The sequence below is a fragment of the Theropithecus gelada genome, chromosome 19 (assembly GCF_003255815.1).
Source record: "Theropithecus gelada isolate Dixy chromosome 19, Tgel_1.0, whole genome shotgun sequence".
Classification (NCBI taxonomy): domain Eukaryota; kingdom Metazoa; phylum Chordata; class Mammalia; order Primates; family Cercopithecidae; genus Theropithecus; species Theropithecus gelada.
This window is the reverse complement of record NC_037687.1, coordinates 31,833,543-31,856,350: the sequence shown is the minus strand read 5'-3', so window position 1 is coordinate 31,856,350 and position 22,808 is coordinate 31,833,543. Positions and strand designations below refer to the sequence as shown.

The window sequence follows — 22,808 nt, the reverse complement described above, 5'->3', positions numbered from 1 at the left end:
CTGACTGTTGGAGAAAGAAACCTTCTCTCTGTTGCATGTAAGAATGTGATTGGAGCTATAAGGGCCTCCTGGAGAATAAGCAGCTGCATTGAACAGGAAGAAGAAAACAAGGGAGGAGAAGACAGCCTAGGAATGATTTGGGGATATTCACAAATATTTGAGACTGAGCTAACATTAATCTGTTGTGACATTCTAGATGTGCCGGACAAACCCCTCATTCCAGCAGCTAACACTGGCAAGTCCAAGGTTTTCTATTATAAAATGAAAGGGGACTACACAGGTATCTGGCAGAGTTTGCCACAGGAAATGACAGGAAGGAGGCTGCGGAGAATAGTCTAGTGGCTGATAAAGCTGCTAGTGATACTGCATTGACAGAACTTCCACCAACGCGTCCTATCCGCTTAGGTCTTGCTCTCAATTGTTTTATATTCTACTAGGAAATTCTTAATTCTCCCGACCGTGCCGCAGGTTGGCAAAGGCAGCTTTGGATGATGCATTGCAGAACTGGATATGCTGAGTGGAGAAAGCTATAAGGACTCTACACTTACCATGCAGTTGTTTCGTGATAATCTGACACTATAGACTTTGGACACGCAGGGTGACAGAGAACAGCAGAATAAACAGTAAAGAAGTTCTGCAGCATGTGCCTGTAGTCCCAGCTACTAGGAAGGCTGAGGCAGGGGAATTGCTTGAACCCAGGAGGTGGAGGTTGCAGTGAGCCAAGATCACGCCATTGCACTCTAGCCTCAGCAACAAGAGCAAAACTCAGTCTCAAACCAAAATGAAACAAAAAAAAAGAAAAATTTGCCTGGTGAGGTGGTGCACACCTATAATCCCAGATACTCAAGTGGGTAAGGCAGGAGAATTATTTGATCACAGGATGCAGAGGTTGCAGTGAGCCGAGATCATACCACTGAACTCCAGCCTGGATGACAGCAAGACTCGGTCTCAAAAAAAAATTCTACCAAAACTTATTTCAGTTTTTTTTTTTTTTTTTAAATAAAAAACAGGCTGCGTGTGGTGGCTTATGCCTGTAATCCCATCAGTTTGAGAGGCTGACACAGGTGTATCTTGAGCTTAGGAGTTCAAAACCAGCCTGGACAATGTGGCAAAATCCGGCATCTAGAAAAAACACAAATATCTGGCCATGCTAAGTGGCTCATGCCTGTAATCCCAGCACTTTGTAAGGCTAAGGGGGGCAGAATGTTTGAGATCACGAGTTCGAGACCAGCCTGGCAAACATGGAGAAACACCATCTCTACTAAAAATACAAAAATTAGCCTAGTGTGGTGATGCATGCCTGTAATTCCAGATACTCGGGAGGCTGAGGCAGGAGAATGGCTTGGCCCTGGGAGGCAGAGATTGCAGTGAGCCAGGATCGTTCCTCTGCATTCCAGTCAGGGTGACAAAGAGAGCGTAATAATAATATTAATATTAATAATACAAACATTAAGCGGGCCTGCTTGGGTGTGCCTGTGGTCCCAGCTACTCCGGAGGCTGAGGTGGGAAAATCACTTGAGCCCAGGAGGTTGCAGCTACAGTGAGCTGTGATCCGGCCACTGCACTCCAGCCTGGGCAACAATGAGAATGACTCAAAAAAAAAAAAAATTAAAATTGCAAAATAAAAAACAACTAATGAAATGAGAGGAACTAGAAAAAAAGAAACTTATTTAAAAAGAGAGGACAAATGTACTTTTAATATTCCTGTTATGCAGGTTCGATGTAGTAAGAGACTCAGTCGCATCTTACCCTACTTCACTCCCCCACTCCCCACCCCATCCATGAAAAGGGAAGAGGGGGATCTACAACTAATGAGTCAAGTCACTGTTCTCTGGCTGAAGAGGGGTTACAAAGGGAAGCTCACCTCTGCCGCCATAATTATAAAATGCACCACACTTAGACACAGGAGCTTTGCAACTCTCATTCTCACCTGTATAATTTAAACGAATATTAAATTTGTTATCCTCTAAACAGAGAAAGCAACATGTTATCACTTCATCATCACATTCTGTACATAGCTCCTTCTCTGTACATAGCTCTTTCATTCTGTACATAGCTCTTTCTCACCTTCTCTGAAATTAGAATTAGCCTGGCATGATGGCACATGTCTGTCTGTCATTCTACCTCCTTGGCAGGCTAATGTGAAGATCACTTGAGCCCACGAATCTGAGGCTGTTGTAAACTAGAATTGTTCCACTGCACTCCATACTGGGCCCAGAGTGACATTTGTCTCTTAAAAAAGAAAGTTTGGAGTCAGAGACATATTGACTCACTAGTGTAGCTTCAAATGCATTACAAAATCAGACACAAAATATATACCTTAGTTTGCCTCATTTTCCAGAATTTACCAGATATCAATGTACATTAACATATGACTTTCATATATAGATTCTCTGATCTGGTCCAAAAAGAGTTAAACATGCATCCAGATGTGGCCCCCAAACAATCCCTGCTGCCCAACATCACTGACAGCACAGGACCCACACCCCATCTCCATCCATGTCTGGTGTGGGCCCTTCCCAGGACCATGCCCAGGGGAGCCTCTTCCTAACCTCATTCACTAGGTTATAGGAGATGGAATTTAAGTGAAGATGACAAGGACTGAGAAAAGGCATGGGTGAGCACCAGCAAATGTGTGAGGAGGATGCTTCAGACTCAGAGAAGACTGGCTACTACAATACCTGGCATTTCAGAAAGCAAAGAGACAGCAGAATCCACCGAGGAATATCACTCACCTGAGCAAGAGCCATCCCTGGATCCTTTTCTTTCCTCTTCTTGGTGGCTTCCTCATGTAACATGAGTCTTTGGAAATCCTGTATGTGAAAAAAAATCAGAGATTTAATGTTTAGAAATCACTCCCTCCTTTCCTGTGACAAAACACACACACAGGGGAGACCTTACCCTGGAGACAGACGGTCCTCTGCTGCCCACTGTCCCAGAGATCATGCAGAGAGATAAGAACGTGCCACGGGAAGATCTACAAGGGTAACCTTGACCCGTTTTCAGATCTTGCTCCCCCCCTGGAAAAGTCCACACACACACGCTGCAGCAGGAGAGAGACCTTCAGGGCACAGATCTGGCCCTAACCAAACCCCATGCAGAGCACAGTCCCCTCACCTCCCTGTGGATCACAGGCTGATCCCAGTTCTCAACATGGAGGAAACTGCCTCGATGTTCAATGCTGGACACCGATGAGAATCACCTGTGTCATTGTAGGTATTGTTGAGGGTGGGTCCCATACTGTGAAAATAGCAATCTCTGATAAAACAGCATAAAAGATGTATTTGCAAAATGCCTGAGAACCCCAATGTAAAGTCATGGTTGAACTCCACTCAGAGGGCGCCAGCCCAGCACAGCCCCACCTTCTGGCTCTGCTCCCTGCTTAGAGACTTGTCCTCACCAGGATCCAGTGAACAGTGAAGGAGCAAAAAGAATCACACAGAACAGGCAACATGGACCAGAGGTGGGGGTGAAGGTGGAGCTGTCATGACAAATGGGGGGCTGTGGGAGAACATAAAGTTCTCCATAGTAAAAGTGATGTCAGAACAAAGACTTGGGGAAGAAACGCTGCTTGTCACTTGCAGCTCAGTGGCCACAGAGTCCTAGGCAGAGGGACAGCACAGGTGAAGGCTCTGAGATGGGAGAAACCTCAGTCTCAGAAAAAGGAAAGAGGTCTGCATGGCTGGAGCAGAGAAAGTGAGAGGGACGCAGGCAGGAGGTGAGGTCAGAGGGGTCCTGGGAGCACAGATCCATAGGGATGAGGTCTTGAAACATTTTTCCCCCACACCTCAAAAGAATTTTGGAAATGATGTATTTTCTCACTCCTTTTATGTATACATGCAACTTTCTCTTTACATTATAAATGACAACACTTACAAATAATGTAATTTATCCCCCATACTTAAAATACATGCTGTCAAGTTTGGCTAAGTCCCCGGAAGTACACAGTCACCCTCATCTGAGATCTGTAGGACTGTAAGGGAATGTGTTTGGGAGTTTAGTAAGTCATTTATGGGCACGTGAATGTGGAGATGCCAGTTTGATGTCCCAGCAGAGAGCTGAGGAGACAACAGGACACAGGATTGTAGAGCTCAGGGAAGAAACCTGCAGGGGACATGGAGCCGTGTAGGTGGGTTAAAGCTGTGAGATGAGATTAGGAAAAGCAGTTTCTGTGGACAGAGACAAGAATAGGTTCAAGACGACTTGAGTCTAATCCCCTTTTTTTTCTATTCTGGTATTTGTGTTTTTTACATTTTGGGAGGACAGGAATCCATTTAAAATTCAAATTACACCTGAGCAGGACCCTCTCCTACAAGAAAAGCCACACACTATTTGGCGAAGTATTTCAGGGGTCAGTGTCACTCTGACTGAGCTTTTCTGGTCTTATTCCCCACCTGTACATTACAGGTTGTGTCAGTTGTTCCGAGCGGGAGACACTTCACCAAGGTATCCTGAGAAGCTCTGAGTTGAGTCAGGAGGTGTGGCTGATTCCCATGTGATGGCTGGCTGGAAGCGCCAATAGGCTGTGTTGGTTTTCCTTCTCTAGAAAATTCCACAATGGGCCGGGCATGGTGGCTAACCCTGTAATCGTAGCATTTTGGGAGGCTGGAGTGGGTAGACCATTGAGCCCAGGAGTTTGAAACCAACCTGGGAGACTTGGTAAAACCCCGTCGCTACCAAAAGTACAGAAAACTGGCCTGTGTGGTGGGCTCCGGTGGAACAAGGTTCCAGGTCAATCCAGCCCATCCTTCAACATCTGCAAATATTATGGACCAGAGGAACATGAGGGGAACGATGACTTAGAAGCTCACAGCTCACCATTTAATCAGATGACATAAAGAAATAAAATGGAATCATGGCCACTTGAACTAAATTTTGATGTTAGCATAAAGAAAAAAGTTCCGTGATATCTTTATCAAGTACACATTGAAACAAACTAAAATCATTTATCAGGTACCAGAAAATGTTTCCAATATATGATACAGACTAGAAAGCATGCAGTCCTCAATGTAACCTGAACACAATACATTTCAGAGAAAAACCATTAATAATGGTTAAAAAAAAAATCTAATAAAATGTGTGGTCAAAGAACAAATTTTTCAACACATATCATAGTTGGAAAACAATGATGTGACCCCTTAAGATTCTAACAAAGCTTATTTGAGAAGCAGTTTTATTTTATTTATTTTATTTTATTTTGAGACAGAGTTTTGCTCTGTTGCCCAGCTGGAGTGCAGGTGCACGATCTCGACTCATTGCAACGTCCGCCTCCTGGATTGAAGCGATTCTCATGTCTCAGCCCCCCGAGTAGCTAAGATTACAGGTGGCCACCACCATGCCCAGCTAATTGTTGTATTTTTAGTAGGGATGGGGATTCAGCATGTTATCCAGGCTGGTCTCAAACTCCTGACTATTCTTTCTGCTGTTAGCTGTCAGTCCTCTTCATCGCAGCACAAACAAGATTTATTTTTGTCTGTAAAACTGATGTGAATGGTCTACCTGCCACTCCATGCATCACTTTCAACATTGGCATCATCCCCATAACCTTTTCATAAAGCATCAATGATTTAATTGTCCCTCTACCCAAACTTCACCATATTCATTTCTTGAGACACTATCTCACTCTGTCACCCAAGCTGGAGTGCAGCGGCATGATCATGGCTCCCTGCAGCCTCTACCTCCTGGGCTCAAGCCACTCTCCCACTACAAACTCCAGAGAAGCTGAACCAGCAGGCATGTGCCACCATGCCCAGCTAATTTTTGTATTTTTTGTAAAGAAGGGGTTTCACCATTCTGTCCAGGCTGGTCTTGAATACCAGGGCTCAAGTGACCTACCTGTCTTGATCTCTGAAAGTGCTGGGATTACAGGTCTGAGCCACTGCATCTGGTCTCATTGTAAATTCAACGTTTCTTCTTCTTTCAATTTTAGCAGAATTTACATTGCTTTGATGGAGTCTCTTTTCAAACTCATCTTACCCTTCTGAGTGCCTCAAACTAGACCCTGTTTACACATAACAAATTTGTACCATTTTATTTTGGTGCAAAAAAATGTGACATCATGCACAATTTTCTCATAATATGTATTTTTCATGAACTTCTTGAAGACCCCTTGTACTAGCAAACTGTATTCAAGACGATATAAAAAGGATTGTAGATATTCCAGTGCCACTTATTTCTGAGATGTAAGGATGGTTCAACATATTCAAGCAATTCAATGTGATATTCCACTTGAACAGAATGAAAGATGGAAACCACATCATCTCAATACATGGAGAAAAAGCATTTCACAAAATTCAACGTCCAGTCATCATGGAAATCCTAAGCAAAATAGATAAAGAAGGAAATTTACCTCAACAATACAAAGACAATCCATGAAATGACCACAGTGGAAACAAACAATCAGGGAAAATGGAATGCTTTTCCTGTAGGATCTCACATGATGCAAGAATGCTCTTACCCCTTCTATTCAATCAATACTGGCTGTCCTAGCCAGAGCAATGAAATAGCAAAAGAAATCAAACTCATCCGAATCAGAAAGAAAGAAGTAAAATTCTATTTGTTTGTAGACGGCATGATCTTCTGTGAAGAAAATCACAGAGTCAACCAAAGTACAACTGGAACACATTCAGTGTATTTGCAGAATAGAATAACAGCACCAAAAATTAGTTGAATTTCCATACATCAACAATAAATAATTTTAAAAGAAAATTAAAACCACTTCCATTTGCTAAAGAGCTTAAAGTAAGAAACATTTAGGAATAAACATAAAGGTGAGAAGCTTGTACCTTGAAATCTACAAACATTGATCAAAATGATTAAAAACATGTATAAATACATACACAACCCATATTGATTGGAAAAATTAGTATTGCTCAATGATTACATAATCAAATGTGATTTAGATTCAATACAATACCCATAGAAATCCATATAACTTTTTGTTAAAAAAACAAAAAACAGGCCAGTCACGGTGGCCCACACTTATAATCTCGGCACTTTGGGAGGTGGAGGCAGGTGGATCATAAGGTCAGAAAATCAAGATCATCCAGGCGAACACGGTGAAACCCAGTCTCTACTAAAAATACAAAGAATTACCCAGGCATGGTGGCACGCACTTGTAGTCCCAGTTACTTGGAGACTGAGGCAGGAGAATCACTTGAACCTGGGAGGCGGAGGTTGCAGTGAGCCGAGATCATGCCACTGCACTCCAACCTGGGTAACACAGCAAGACTCCATCTCAAAAAAAAAAAAAAAAGAAATGAAAATACAGGCCAGGAAAAGTGGCTCCCATCTGTTGGCCAGGCTGTTCTCAAACTTTTAACCTCCAGTGACCTACCTGTCTTGGCCTCTCAAAGTGCTGGCATTACAGGCATGAGCCACAGCACCCAGCCCAATCCTCTTAACATAAACAGTTTAATGTCAACTCATGCTTGAACTCAATGTTAAGCCAACTCAAACTCAGGTCAATGCTTGTTTGACTGTAATGTCAATTAACGCTTGATGGTTTGCTATACTCATCACATTTGAAATAACTGTCTCCAAAATGAATATTCCGATGTTCTATAAGGGGTGACCTCAGACTGAAGAACTTACCACACTGATGACATTTGTAAGATTTCTTTCCAGTACGGATTTCCTGATGCCAATTGAGATGTGAACGTGAAGTAAAGGCTTTGCCACAATCATCACACGTGTGAGGTTTCTCTCCTGTATGAATTCTCCTATGTTTTGCGTAGGATGAAACTTGACTGAGGACCTTGCCACAATCATGACATTTATAAGGTTTCTCTCCAGCATGAGTTTGACAAAGAACTGCAAGATATGAACGATGTCTGAAAAATTTGCCACATTTATTACACTTGTAAGTTCTCTTTTCATTATGCATTCTCCAATGATTTGTAATGATTGTAGCATTACTGAAAACTTTGTGACAATCATTACATTAGTTAACTTTCTGTATACTATGGATTGCTTGATGGTGAATAAGTGGTGACTGCCCACTAAAGACTTTGCCACACTCATTGCACTTGTAAGGTTTCTCTCCAGTGTTAATTCTGGTATGTTTTCACAGGTGTGAATCACTCCCAAAAGCCTTGTTACAAACCTTACATTAGTATGGTTTTTCTCCAGTATGAATTATCCTTTCAAGCTGTGATTTGCGACTGAAAACTTTGTCACAGTCTTCACATTTTTTTTTTTTTTTTTTTTTTTGAGAGGGAGTCTCCCACTGTCGCCCAGGCTGGAGTGCAGTGGCCGGATCTCAGCTCACTGCAAGCTCCGCCTCCCAGGTTTACGCCATTCTCCTGCCTCAGCCTCCCTATAGCTGGGACTACAGGCGCCCGCCACCTCGCCCGGCTAGTTTTTTTGTATTTTTTTAGTAGAGACGGGGTTTCACTGTGTTAGCCAGGATGGTCTCGATCTCCTGACCTCGTGATCCGCCCGTCTCGGCCTCCCAAAGTGCTGGGATTACAGGCTTGAGCCACCGCGCCCGGCCTCTTCACATTTTTAAGATTTCTCTGCAGTATGAAGTCTATGATGACTTGCAAGGTGTGATTGTTGATTAAAAACCATGCCACACTCATTCCACTTGTAAGGTTTCTCTCCAGTATGAATTGTCTTTTGAATTACAAGGTGTGAATTTTGACCAAAGGTGTTGCCACATTCATTACACTTCTAAGGTTTCTCTCCAGTGTGAATTCTAGGATGTTTTGCCAGGTATGAATTATATGTGAAAATCCTGTCACAAACCTTACATCTGTGTGGTTTCTCTTCAGTATGAATTTTCTTATGTGTTTCAAGGTTTCATTTGCGACTGAAAACTTTGTCACATTCTTCCCATCTGTAAAGTTCTCTCCAGTATGAAGTCTACGATGATGTGCAAGGGTTGCTTTTTGATTAAAAACTTTGCCACATTCATTACACTTGTAAGGTTTCCCTCCAGCACGAATGGTTTTATGACTTACAAGGGTTTAATTGTGATGGAAGGTGTTGCCACTCTCATTACACTTTTAAGGTTTCTCTTCACTATGAAGTCTACGATGGTATACAAGGTTTGACATCTTACTGAAAGTCTTGCCGCACTCATTACACTTGTAAGGTTTCTCTCCAGTATGAACTCTCTGATGCTGTGCAAGGTGTGCTTGTTGACTGAAAACTTTGCCACATTCATTACACTTGTAAGGTTTCTCTCCACTATGAAGTCTATGATGGTATACAAGGGATGACATCTGACTGAAGGTCTTGCCACACTCATTACACTTGTAAGGTTTCTCTCCAGTGTGAACTCTCTGATGTTGTGCCAGGTGTGAATCCCTCCGGAAAGCCTTGTCACAAATCTTACATTTGTATGGTTTCTCTCCAGTATGAATCCTCCTATGTCTTTCAAGGTGTGATTTGCACCCAAAATCTTTGTCACAGTCTTCACATTTATATGGTTTCTCTGCACTATGAAGTCTATGATGGCGTGCAAGAGTTGATCGTTGATTAAAAACCTTGCCACATTCATTACACTTGTAAGGTTTCTCTCCAGTGTGAATTATACTATGTCTTCCCAGGTATGAATTACATGCAAAAGCCTTCTCACAAACTTTACATTTGTATGGTTTCTCTCCAGTATGAATCCTCTTATGTCTTACAAGGTGTGATTTGCGGCTGAAAACTTTGTCACATTCTTCACATTCAAAAGGTTTCTCTCCAGTATGAAGTCTACGATGGCGTGCAAGGGTTGATAGTCGATTAAAAACCTTGCCACATTCACCACACTTGTAAGGTTTCTCTCCAGTGTGAATTACAGTATGTTTTGCCAGATATGAATTACACGTGAAAGCTTTGTCACAAACCTTATATTTGTATGTTTTCTCTCCAGTATAAATTATCTCCTGTGCTTCAAGATGTGATTTGTGACTGAAAACTTTGTCACATTCTTCACATTTATAAGGTTTATCACCTGTATGAAGTGCCTTGTTAATGAAGACGGATGAATTGTGACCAAAGGTCTTACCACACTCATTACACTTGTAAGGTTTCTCACCAATGTGACATCTACGATGGCATGCAAGGTATCGCTTCTGATTAAAGACCTTCCCACATATATCACATTTACATTGTTTCCCTTCTAAGTGGATTATCTGATGTTTTTTAAACAGTGAGCTACAATTAAAGGATTTGCCACTCTCTATACAATGGAAAGATTTTTCTCTCATGTGTACTTCCCATTTTTGTGTGAGTAATGAAGAATGGAGGGAATTATTTCCATACTTATTAGAAATACAGGTTTGGGGCCTAAAAGAAATTCTTTGGGATGTTGAAACTGAGGAAGCATCGTTGAAAGATTTCACAACTTGATTATCAATTTTCCCTTCAAGCTGAAATATGTGCAGTTCAGGCAGATGTGAATGGAAGCTTGATCCAAGCTGATCTTTAATAGGCTTGTTTCCAGCATGCCTTTGATCATGTCGGTCTGTATTACCAGTCAACTCTTTGATTTCTGTCATGGGTGCTGCATGACCATTTGTTTCATCTTCTTTCCACTGCAACTCGAAGCCATGAATGTCTTTCTCAATTTTCTGGAAGCAAAACTCTCCAGTGTGATGACTTGCTTGTCTTTGCAATGTCCCGGTGAGGATGACTTCTGTATTGCCTTGCCCTGTTGATGACAACGTCTTCAACATGCATTTGGAAGAGATATCTACAAAATTTAAACACCAATAGGTTTCCAATTAAGTACAAATGGTAAATAATACTGAAATGTGTAAAAATGACACAAAAACAATACTTATTTTAAACTTCCCAAACATGATCTTCAACGCTTATGAACACAAAAGCGGTAAGATTCTTTAATAAATAAAGGGCAATTACATGTACTTCAAATCATTTCTACAGAAGCCTATTCCCAATATCATGACAAGACACTGACAGGGCACAAACATGTGTGAGTCTAAAGAAAGGAGTGTTTTTCCACTGTGACCCTAAAGTGTATCAGTTTGCAAAAAAACACATCACTGTCACATCAAAATATAAAAATATATATCTTCATATTTACAGCATATTTAGTGTATACAAATAAATGCTAAAGAATCACACAATATACCATATTGGTAAATAATCCACAACATGCTGTTGTAAGGAGAACCAAAATCAATGGAAATTCTGTATTGTCAAACAATCATAGCACTGACAAGATAACAAAAGATTACAAAAATTAGCCAGGTATGGCGGCCTGCACCTGTACTCCCAGCTATTCCGAAGGCTGTGTCACAAGAATTGCATTAAAAGCCAAAAGGCAAAGGTTTCAGTGAGCCAATATTACACCACTACTCTCCAGCCCAGGTGACAAAATGAGCCTCCATCTCAACAAAAAAAAAAAAAAAAAGAAAAGAAAAAAGAAAAAAGGCAGGGCATGGTGGCTCATGCCTGTAATCCCAGTACTTCCAGAGGCGGAGGCAGGCAGATCACCTCAGGTCAGGAGTTTGACCAGCCTGGTCAACGTGGAGAAACCCCGTCTGTACTAAAAATACAAAAACTAGCCAAGCGTGGTCGCAGGCGCCTGTAATTCCAGCTACTTGGGAGGCTGAGGCAGGATAATCGCTTCAACTTGGGAGCCAACGATTATGGTGAGTTGAGATCACACCACTGCACTCCACAGAGTGAGATTCCATCTCAAAAAAAAGAAAATGTTAATATGGTATTTTTCTGAATAACTGTTACAAAATTACCTATATCCATGTGGAACAGGCATGCTGGGACTTTTTTCAATTTTATATATTTTTATTTTTTTCAGATAGAGTCTCGCTCTGTCACCCAGGGTGGAGTGCAATGGCATGATCTTGGCTTAATGCAACCTCCGCGCCGGGGTTCATATGAGTCTCTTGCCTTAGGTCCTGAGCACCTGGGATTACAGGCACATGCCACCATGCCTGGCTAATTTTTGCATTTTTTTTTTTTTTTTTTTTTGAGAGGGAGTCTCGCACTGTCGCCCAGGCTGGAGTGCAGTGGCCGGATCTCAGCTCACTGCAAGCTCCGCCTCCCAGGTTTACGCCATTCTCCTGCCTCAGCCTCCCTATAGCTGGGACTACAGGCGCCCGCCACGTCACCCGGCTATTTTTTTTGTATTTTTTTTAGTAGAGACGGGGTTTCACTGTGTTAGCCAGGATGGTCTCGATCTCCTGACCTCTGATCCGCCCGTCTCGGCCTCCCAAAGTGCTCGGATTACAGGCTTGAGCCACCGCGCCCGGCCATTTTTGCATTTTTTAATAGAGATGGGGTTTCACCATGTTGGCTAGGCTGCAACCTCCACCTCCCAGGTTCAAGGGATTCTCCTGCCTCAACCTCCCAAGTAGCTGGGATTACAGGTGTGCACGCCACCATACACAGCTAATTTTTGCATTTTTAGTACAGACGGGGTTTCACCATATTGGCCAGGCTTGTCTCGAACTCCCGACCTCAAGTGATCAACCCATCGCAGCCTCCCAAAGTGCTGGGATTACAGGTGTGAGCCACTGCACGTGGCCCATTTTTGGCATTTAGTACATTCAATGTTTCAACATGTTGGCCAGACTGGTCTCAAACTCCTGACCTCAAGCGATCTACCTACCTTGGTCTCTGAAAGTGCTGGGATTAGAAAAGTGAGATACTGCAGCTGGCCAGTCTAAGCTATTTCTAACAGGATAGTGAAATGACAGAGACAGAAAAAAGAGCATCTCATCATTAACATCACTGAAGGTGACAAATCTAATTAAACAAAGCAAGTTAAGAGTCTGTACTGTAAAATTTGCAATACTTGAAGCCATCTACTAGCACTAACATGTTTTAAAAACCTTGAGACAGGTCAGGTGCAGAGGCTCACGCAGTCAGGAGATTGAGACCATCCTGGCTAACAAGCTGAAACTCCATCTCTACTAAAAAAAACACAAAAAACTAGCCTGGCGTGTTGGCACTCACCTGTAGTCCCAGCTACTTGGAAGGCTGAGGCAGGAGAATTGCTTGAACCTGGGAATTGGAGGTTGCAGTGAGCCAAGATGACACCACTGCACTTTAGCCTGGGTTACAGACCGAAACTCTGTCTCAAAGAAACAAACAAAAAAAAGAAATGAAAGAAGGCTAAAGAGTAACTCCAGGTCAGGTGCGGTGGCTCTCGCCTGTAATCCCAGCATGTTGGGAGGCCGAGGTGGGCAGATCACAAGGTCAGGAGATCGAGACCATCCTGGCTTACACGGTGAAATCCTGTCTCTACAAAAATACAAAAAATTAGCCGGGTGTGGTGGCAGGCACTTGTAGTTCCAGCTACTCGGGAGGCTGAGGCAGGTGTGAACCCAGGAGGTGGAGATTGCAGTGAGCCGAGAACGCACCATTACACTCCAGCCTGGGCAACGAGTGAGACTCCGTCTCAAAACAAACAAACAAACAAAAAAAAACAAGAGTAACTCCAACCCACAAGTCTATATAAAGTTCTCCAGGCTGGGTGTGGTGGTTCACACCAGTAATCCCAGCATTTTGGGAGGCTGAGGGGGACAGATCACGAGGTCAGGAGATCGAGACCATCCTGACCAGCCAACATGGTGAAACCCCATCTCTACTAAAAATACAAAAATTAGCTGGGTGTAGTGACGCACGCCTGTAGTCACAGCTACTCAAGAGGCTGAGGAAGGAGAATTGCTTGAACCCAGAAGGCAGAAGTTGCAGTGAGCTGAGATCACACCACTGTACTCCAGCCTGGGCGACAGAGTGAGACTCTGTCTCAATAATAATAATAATAATATAAATAAATAAATAAAGTTCTCCAGTAAATGTGAAAAAAAAGACAGATAGTCCAGGTGTGGTGGTTCATGCCTGTAATCCCAGCACTCTGGGAGGACGAGCCAGGCAGATCACCTGAGGTGGGGAGTTTGAGACCAGCCTGGGCAACAAAAAGAAACTGTGTCTCTACTAAAAATACAAAAGTACATGGACGTGGTGGCGCATGCCTGTAATCCCAGCTACTCAGGAGGCTGAGGCAGGAGAATTGGTTGTACCTGAGAGGCAGAGGTTCCAGTGAGCTGAGATTGCAGCATTGTACTTTAGCCTGGGTGACAAGAGCAAAACTCTGTCTCATAAATACATAAAGTAATTAATAAAAGGACAGATACAGAAACTGGCATATGTATACCTCTTCTTCATAACTAAACTTTTTTTCACATTATTTAAAATAAAAGGCAAAAAAACACTGTACATATGTTAACGAAAATGCAACATACAGAAATAATTCTGACATAAATTAAAAAAAAAGTTCCAGTGGAAAAGTAGTTTTTGCAGGTTATGGAATTTTTTTTTTCTCTTCAACTGCCGCCTTCCAGATTCAACAGGCTCTCCTTCCTCAGCCTCCTGAGTAGCTGGGATTACAGTCACCCACCACCACGCCTGGCTAATTTTTGTAATTTTAGTAGAGACCAAGTTTCAACATGTTAGCCAGGCTGGTTTTGAACTCCTCACCTCAGGTGATCTGCCCACCATGGCCTCCCAAAGTGCTGGGATTACGGGTGTGAGCCACTGCACACATCCAGGTTATGGAAATTTTAAGTTTTTTTATTATGCTATAACTTTAAGATGTTTAACATACCCGCAACAATAACCTCTGCCCAAATATCTAAAGAACTAAAAGACAAAACTATTTAAAATAATAACAATGGTCAGGCATGGCAGCTCGCACCTGTAATCCCAGTGCTTTGGGATTCTGAGGCAGGTGGATCACTTGAGATCACAAGTTTGAAACCAGCCTAGCCAACATGGTGAAACACCGTCTCTACTAAAAACACAAAAATTAGTTGGGCATGGTGGTGAGAGCCTGCAGTTCCAGCTACTCAGGAATCTGGGGCACAAGAATGCTTTGAGTCCAGGAGCCAGAGGCTGCAGTTAGCCAAAATCGTACCACTGCACTGTAGCCTGGGCCACAGAGTGAGACTGTGTCATAAACAAAGAAAGAAAGAATAGAAAGAAAGAAAGAGCAGACAGATAAGCAGGTGCAAAGAAAGATGCCCTTTCAAAGATACGAGGATTGAAACTTTCCTTTTCCCACAGAATTCTCCCACTTGCAGAGTTTCCCCACACACTAGTGGAAGGTGGAGCTTCCACTCTGCCCATCTGAGCTCTTACCTGCCTTTACACCTGTAATACATTCCCTCCCAGCTGGATATTTTTGCTATTTTCACTTCACTCTCCACAGTCCTGGGCTCTTTCCCTTGCTCCAACATGGAGACAGCAGGTCAGAAAGAGACTCCTGCTTATCAAAAGAAAGGACCATGACGTGCTGGAGCTTTTCTAGAGTCCCAGCCCTACGTTTCAGTAGGAAAGAAGACATTACAGATGGATCTAGGAAAATATTTCACAAATTCCTCTACTGACTGCTTCCTTCTGAATGCTGAGGGAGCACTGTAATATGTAATATGTGGACATCGAGCTCTCTTCCAAGAACTACCAAATTGAAAGTACAAGAAAAGCAAACAGGAAACTGGATATGTTTAAAGTCTGCCATAAGATTTGTTTTTGTTTTTTGAGACAGAGTCTTGCTCTGTCACCTGGGCTGGAGTGCAGTGGTGTGCTCTTGGCATCATGAAGCTTTTCATGTCAAAATCAATAAGGCTTCCATTTTAGTCAAGTAAGTACGTGGCTTCCAAGAGGCAACAAGAGAAAATGCAAAGATACGCAAGGGCACATCCCCAGGAGGGAAGTTATCCTCACCCAGGGAGACCAGGTTCCTATAATTCTCCAGCATCACGTCTCTGTATAGAGTCCTCTGAGCAGGGTCCAGGCATTTCCACTCCTCCTGAGAGAATTCTATGGCCACGTCCCTGAATGTCAACAGACCCTGAAATGAAAACACATTTTAAGGAAATGGTTATGGGAGGAGTTCTTATCTTTACCGAAAATGAGAAGACGAAAAGAAAGAGAGGGGAAAGCATGGATTTAGTTGTAGTGAATGTTCTGACAAATCCGAGGAAGGGATTTTTCACCACATGATGTCTTTATTATAGTTTTTGAAGAAGTCAAGGCACACTTTCAGTATGAAATTCTTATGTTTGTGAGAAATACAAGAAATAAACAAATGAGGCCGGGCGCGGTGGCTCAAGCCTGTAATCCCAGCACTTTGGGAGGCCGAGACGGGCGGATCACGAGGTCAGGAGATCGAGACCATCCTGGCTAACACGGTGAAACCCCGTCTCTACTAAAAAAATACAACAAGCTAGCCGGGCGAGGTGGCGGGCGCCTGTAGTCCCAGCTACTCGGGAGGCTGAGGTAGGAGAATGGCGTGAACCCGGGAGGCGGAGCTTGCAGTGAGCTGAGATCCGGCCACTGCACTCCAGCCCGGGCGACAGAGCGAGACTCCGTCTCAAAAAAAAAAAAAAAAAAAAAAAAAAAAGAAATAAACAAATGAAAAATCAATGTTGGGTTCCTGTTATAAAAATGTTTGGAACTTTTATTGACACACCAAGTGACATTCATTATCTAGATGAGAGAGAGCACGACTGATGTCTTAAAAGATGACAATGTCCACAGTAAAAGATAGGCTGGGCACAGTGACACATGCCTGTAATCCCAGCTACGCAGGAGGCTGAGGCAGGAGAATTGCTTGATCTGGGGAGGCAGAGGTTGCAGGGATCCCAGATCATGTCACTGCACTCCAGCCCGGGCAACAGAAACTCCATCTCAAAAAAATAAAAAAAATAAAAAACGTTAGCTGGGCATGGTTTGAGGCACCTGTGGTCTCAGCTACTTGGAAGGCTAAGGAGGAAGGATGGCTTGACCCTGAGGGTGGAGGTTGCAGTGAGCTACGATCCTGCCAGGGAACTCACACCTAGGCAACAAAGCGAGACCCCGTCTCAAAATAAAATAAAGTACATGAAAACAAAATTACGCAAAGCACAAAAATCAATTGTGTATATATAGGTTCACAAAATAATAAAACCTACAGAGACTCACAAAAAACTAGATGTTAATACAAAGGGTTGCCATTTGTCCCAGATTTTCAAAATATATACGTGTGTATATATGTATTTGTATGTATATGTGTGTGCACGTGTGTGGGGATGTGTATATACATATATAAAGTTTTTAAAAATATAAAAAGTAGCAAATTTTGTTTAACTGAAGAGGAATCTCATCTTGCTGGAAAAGGACACTTTGGCAGTCGGGGGCAGGGGGGAATCTTGTCGGATCTAAGAAAACAGGAAATGCCCCATCCTAGAGGAAGCAATCACCTTTCACCTGCCTGACCTGGAGGACTGTTCAGATATGAGTAGGAATGCAGGCGTGCGCAGAGGCAGCCACTATGGCACTCTTTATACAGAGAAAAATCGCAAAGGAGCCAGTTTCCACTGCAGATGTCAAAGAGCAAGCTAGCCATGTTTATTAACATGACAACATGTAAATTCACAACTAGCAAAATCAAATATGAAACCAAAATATTTCCTGGAACACAAAGAAGAAAACAAGACACTGGGGTCTACTTGAGAGTGGAGGGTGGGAGGAAGGAGAGGAGCAGAAAAAATAACTATTATGGGCCGGGCGCGGTGGCTCACGCCTGTAATCCCAGCACTCTAAGAGGTCGAGCAGGTGAATAACCAGGTCAGGAGTTCAAGACCAGCCTGGCCAAGATAATGAAACCCCTTCTCTACTGAAAATACAGAAGAAAAAGCCAGACGTGGTGTTGGCTGCTTGTAATCTCTGCTACTTGAGAGGCTGAGGCAGCAAAATGCTTTAACCCGGGAGGCGGAGGTTGTGGTGAGCTGAGATCATGCCACTTCACTGCAGCCTGGGTGACAGAGTGAGGCTCTTTCTCAAAAAAATAAAAAAATAAAATTTAAAAAAAGGAGTCTGAGCGGCGGCGGCAACAGCAGCAGGAGCTGCAGGCCACTAGGGCTCCCGCAGGGAAGGCGGCGCCATCTTGTGCCTGGGGCCCATGGAGATGCCGGGGATGGTGTCCCGGGGGCGCAGGGGACGAAAGGAATGGCCTGGAGTGTGAGGAAATGGAGCCTGAGGAACTGCTGCTGTAGCCCGAGCTGGAGCCCCAGTCTGAAGAGAAGCCGCCCCGGCCCCACGCCCCACGCCCCTCGCCCGGGGGCTCCGGGCCCTGGGCCTGGTTCGGGAACCCCTGCAGCCAAGAGGAAGAGGAAGAGCCGGGACTGGTCGAGGGTGACCCCGGGGACGGCGCCATTGAGGACCCGGTGCTAGAAGCTATCAAAGCTGGAGTCAGGAGGATGGAGGAAGAAGCTGAGAAGCTAAAGGAGCTACAGAACGAGTTAGAGAAGTAGATGAATATGAGTCCACCTCCAGGCAATGCTGGCCCAGAGATCATGTACATTGAGGAGAAGATGGAGGCTGATGCCCGTTCCATCTATGTTGGTAATGTGGACTATGCTACAACAGCAGAAGAGCTGGAAGCTCACTGTCCTGGCTGTGGTTCGGTCAACCATGTTACCAAACTCTGTGCCAAATTTAGTCGCCATTCCAAAGGGTTTGCATATATAGAGTTCTCAGACAAAGAGCCAATGAGGACTTCCTTGGCCTTAGATGAATCCCTATTTAGAGGAAGGCAAATCAACGTGATCCCAAAACGAACCAATACACAAGAGAATCGCTTGAACCTGGGAGGCAGAGGTTGCAGTGGGCAGTTCGCAAGATTAGGAAATGGAAACCATCCTGGCTAAAAAGGTGAAACCCCGTCGCTACTGAAAATACCAAAAAAGTATCTGGGCGTGGTGGCACTCGCCTGTATTCCCAGCTACTCGGGAGCCTGAGGCAGGAGAATTGCTTGAACTGAGAAGGCAGAGGTTGCAGTGAGCCGACATCACACCACTGCACTCCAGCCTGGGCTGCAGAACAAGATTCCATCTCAAAATAATAATAATAATAATAATAATAAACCGGCATGGTGGCACACACCTGTGGTCCCAGTTACCTGAGAGGCAGAGGTTGGGGGATGGCTTGAGTCTGAGTGTGGAGGTTGTAGTGAGCTAAGATCATGCCACTGCACTCCAGCCTGGGCAACAGAGTGAGACCTTGTCTCAAAATAAAATAAATATATGAAAACAGCATTGGCCGGGCGCGGTGGCTCAAGCCTGTAATCCTAGCACTTTGGGAGGCCGAGACGGGCGGATCACGAGGTCAGAAGATCGAGACCATCCTGGCTAACACGGTGAAACCCCGTCTCTACTAAAAAATACAAAAAACTAGCCGGGCAAGGTGGCGGGCGCCTGTAGTCCCAGCTACTCGGGAGGCTGAGGCAGGAGAATGGCGTAAACCCGGGAGGCGGAGCTTGCAGTGAGCTGAGATCCGGCCACTGCACTCCAGCCCGGGCGACAGAGCCAGACTCCGTCTCAAAAAAAAAAAAAAAAGAAAACAGCATTATTCAAAGTACGAAAATCTACTCTGCAAATATATGCTCCAAAAATAATAAAACGTGCAAAGACTCACAAGAAATTAGATGTTAATAAAAAAAAGTTGTCATTTTCCCCAGATTTTCAAAATACTTATGTGTGTGTATATAGGTATGTCTATGCATAGATATGTGTGTCTGTATGTGTATATATATATTTATATATATAAAAGTTTTTAAAATATAAAAGTAGCAAGATTTGTTTAACTGAAGAGGAATCTCGTCTCAGTGGAAAGGATACTTTGGCAGTGGGAGGAAGGAGAGGAGCAGAGAAAATAACTACTGGGCCCGGGCACAGCGGCTCACACCTGTAATCTCAGCACTTTTGGAAGCCGAGGCAGGTGGATCACCTGAGGACAGGAATTCAACACCAGCCTGGCCAACATGGTGAAACTCTGTCTCTACTAAAAATACAAAAATTAGCCAGGCATGGTGGCTGGCACCTGTAATCCCAGCTACTCAAGAGGCTAAGGCAGGAGACACACTTGAACCCAGGAGGCGGAGGTTGCAGTGAGCTGAGATCATGCCATTATACTCCAGCATGGGCAACAAGAGCAAAACTCAATCTCAAAATAATAAATTAAAAAAAAAATTATTGGGTACCGGCCTTGATACTGGTGTGATGAAATAATTGGCACAGCAAACTCCAATGACGCAAGTTGACCTCTATAACAAACCCTCACATGTAGCCCCAAATGTAAAGTAAAAAAAAAATATGAAAAATTTTCTTTAACTTACAACAGAAGTTTTAAAGTCTCATAAAGATGCAGAAATACGCGTGTACAAGACTCGCACAGAACACTTGGCACAGTTACACTTACAACACTTGGCACAGAACTGACAGTAGCAATTCCCAGCGAGGTTGGAAGGAGGGTGGAGGATGTGACAGGGAAAGGAGATGCCTTGAGCCAAGGGTCTAAGCTGCAGCTTTGCTTGGAGTTTTACCACAAAACAAATGTGTACATCATGTGATGTTTAAATATAACCGTTTATATTTAATAATAACTGGTGGGGATGGGCATGGTGACTTGTGCTTGTAATCCCAGCACTTTAGGGGGTTGAGGCGGACAGATCACCTGAGGTTAAGAGATCGAGGCCAGCCTGGCCAACGTGGTGAAACCCCGTTTCTACCAAAAATACAAAAAAATTAGCCGGGCGTGGTGGCACACATCTATAATCCCAGCTACTAGGTGGGCTGACACAGGAAAACTGCTTCAACCTAGCCAGAGGTTGCAGTAAGTTGAGATCATGCCACTGCACTCCAGGCTCGGCAACAAAGCAAGACTCCATTTCAGAAAAATAATAATAATAACAATACGCGGAATGAGAATACAGCTTTATCCTCTTGGATAAAATAGTACTGCTTCCATATTTGAGAGAAATTGCAACCATTTTTACCAAAAACACTTGTTTCACAAGCCCCTCCACAGTAACACCACTGTCTTCATGAACGTAATGTGCTAAGAATGGTTTAATGAACCTCCTGCTATTATTACATTGATTTCATATTCTTAAAATAATGAAGGAATAGGCCAGGCACAGTGGCTCATACTTGTAATCTCAGCATTTTGGGAGGCCAAGGTGGGCAGATCACCTGAGGTCGGGAGTTTGAGACCAGCCTGACCAACATGGAGAAACCCTGTCTCTACTTAAAAAAAAAATTAGCTAGGCGTGGTGACACATGCCTGTAATCCCAGCTACTCAGGAGGCTGAGGCAGGAGAATCGCCTGAACCCAGAAGGCAGAGGTTGCGGTGAGCTGAGATCATGCCATTGCACTCCAGCCTGGACAACAAGAGCAAAATACTGCCTCAAATAATAATAAAAATAATAATAATAAAGGAATTATTCATTATTCATGTCTATGTATGAACTTTCCATTCTAATTAGTAAGATTTTTGGAATCAGAAACACAGTAACTCACTCAATTACCTAAAAATATAGTATAAAATCAGGGAGAAAAGATTTTCCCTTATTGGTCTCCTTTTCTAGAATTTACCACGTACTTTGGGCATATGAATATGTGACTTCCATTGGCAGCTGCTCTAATCCTGGTCCACAGAGAGCTAAACATGCATCCACATGTGACCCCTAAACAATCCCTGCTGCCCAACAGCCTTGACACCACGAGACCCTCACCCCGTCTCCATCCATGTCTGGTGTGAGCCCTTCCCAGGCCCATGCCCAGTGCAGCCTCTTCCCAAGTTCATGTCACTGGGTCATTAGAGATGGAATCTAAGTGAGATGAGAGGGACTGAGGGAAGGCATGGGTGAGGGTGAGCAAACCTGTCAGGCAGGACGCTTCAGACTCAGAGAAGATTCCCAACTCCAAGGCCCAGCGTTTCTGAAAGGAAGGAGACAGAACAATCCACCGAGAATATCATCTCACCTGAGGAAGAGCCATCCCTGACTCCTTTGCTTTCCTCTTCCTCTTCCAGGTTTCTTCTTTATGTACCAAGAGTCTTTAGAAGTCAATCCTGAATGTTAAAAATATGATGTTTATTGCATAGAATCAACACATCCCCTCCCGGTAACACAGTGACACATACACAGGATACATCACTCTGAGGAAATATGGTCCCCGCTGCTGCCCACTGCACCAGGAACAAAAAATTCCTACAGGAAAACTCCCACTCCCCTCCTGGAGAAACACACACACACACACACACACACACACACACACACACACACTGCAGCAGTGGGGAGCTGGGCTGGGATGAGCTCCCGTTCAGGAGATCTCTACCAAAAATACAAAAACTTAGCCAGGTAGGGTGGTGCACGCCTGTGTGTCTGTGGTCTCAGCTACTTAGGAAGCTGAGGTGGAAGGATCATTTGAGCTCAGAAGTTTGAGACCAGCCTGGCCAACATGGAGAAACCCTGTCTCTACTAAAAATACAAAAATTGGGCTGGACGCGGTGGCCTGTGCCTGTAATACTAGCACTCTGAAAGCCCGAGGTGGGTGGATTACTTGAGGTCAGGAGTTCGAGACTAGCCTGGACAACATGGAGAAACCCTGTCTCTACTAAAAATACAAAAATTGGGCTGGACACCGTGGCTCATGCCTGTAATACTAGCACTCTGAAAGGTCGAGGTGGGTGGATTACTTGAGGTCAGGAGTTCAAGACCAGCCTGGCCAACATGGTGAACATTTTTAGTAGAAACCCTGTCTCTACTAAAAATAGAAAAGTAGCCAGGCTTGGTGGGCATCTGTAATCCCAGCTACTCAGGAGGCTGAGGTAGGATAACTGCTTGAACCTGAAAGGTGGAGGTTGCAGTGACCTGAGATCATGCCACAGCACTCCTGCCTGAGCAGCAGAGGAAGACTCAAAAATAAAATAAAATACAAATACAAATACAAAAATTAGCAGGGTGTGGAGGCACATACCTATAATCTCAGCTACTTGG

General features: G+C 43.8%; 1 protein-coding gene and 3 pseudogenes across 3 annotated transcripts; 2 read left to right on the top strand and 2 right to left on the bottom strand.

The window, feature by feature from the left end:
* The first annotated feature begins 3 nt into the window (after positions 1-3).
* LOC112611938 lies at positions 4-602 on the top strand (annotated as a pseudogene).
* A 6,884-nt stretch (positions 603-7,486) lies between these two features.
* LOC112611937 lies at positions 7,487-8,110 on the bottom strand (annotated as a pseudogene).
* On the bottom strand, positions 7,720-21,880 carry LOC112613615 (zinc finger protein 28-like). 3 transcript variants are annotated; one of them, XM_025369320.1, is made up of 8 exons: positions 21,793-21,880; positions 15,712-15,838; positions 9,905-10,687; positions 9,026-9,826; positions 8,870-8,941; positions 8,754-8,755; positions 8,502-8,616; positions 7,720-8,187 (listed from the first exon to the last, which is right to left on the bottom strand). In XM_025369320.1, the coding sequence occupies exons 1-7, from the start codon at positions 21,805-21,807 to the stop codon at positions 8,506-8,508; spliced, it is 1,911 nt and encodes a 636-aa protein (XP_025225105.1). In that variant the 5' UTR covers positions 21,808-21,880; the 3' UTR covers positions 7,720-8,187; positions 8,502-8,505. The 3 variants fall into 3 exon arrangements, with proteins under 3 accessions (XP_025225105.1, XP_025225107.1, XP_025225108.1); XM_025369322.1 differs by lacking the exons at positions 7,720-8,187; positions 8,502-8,616; positions 8,870-8,941 and having other exon boundaries at positions 8,646-8,755; positions 9,091-9,743; positions 9,912-10,687; XM_025369323.1 differs by lacking the exons at positions 7,720-8,187; positions 8,502-8,616; positions 8,754-8,755; positions 8,870-8,941; positions 9,026-9,826 and adding an exon at positions 12,940-13,057 and having other exon boundaries at positions 10,179-10,687.
* Positions 16,481-21,498, top strand: LOC112612769 (annotated as a pseudogene).
* Positions 21,881-22,808: the final 928 nt, after the last annotated feature.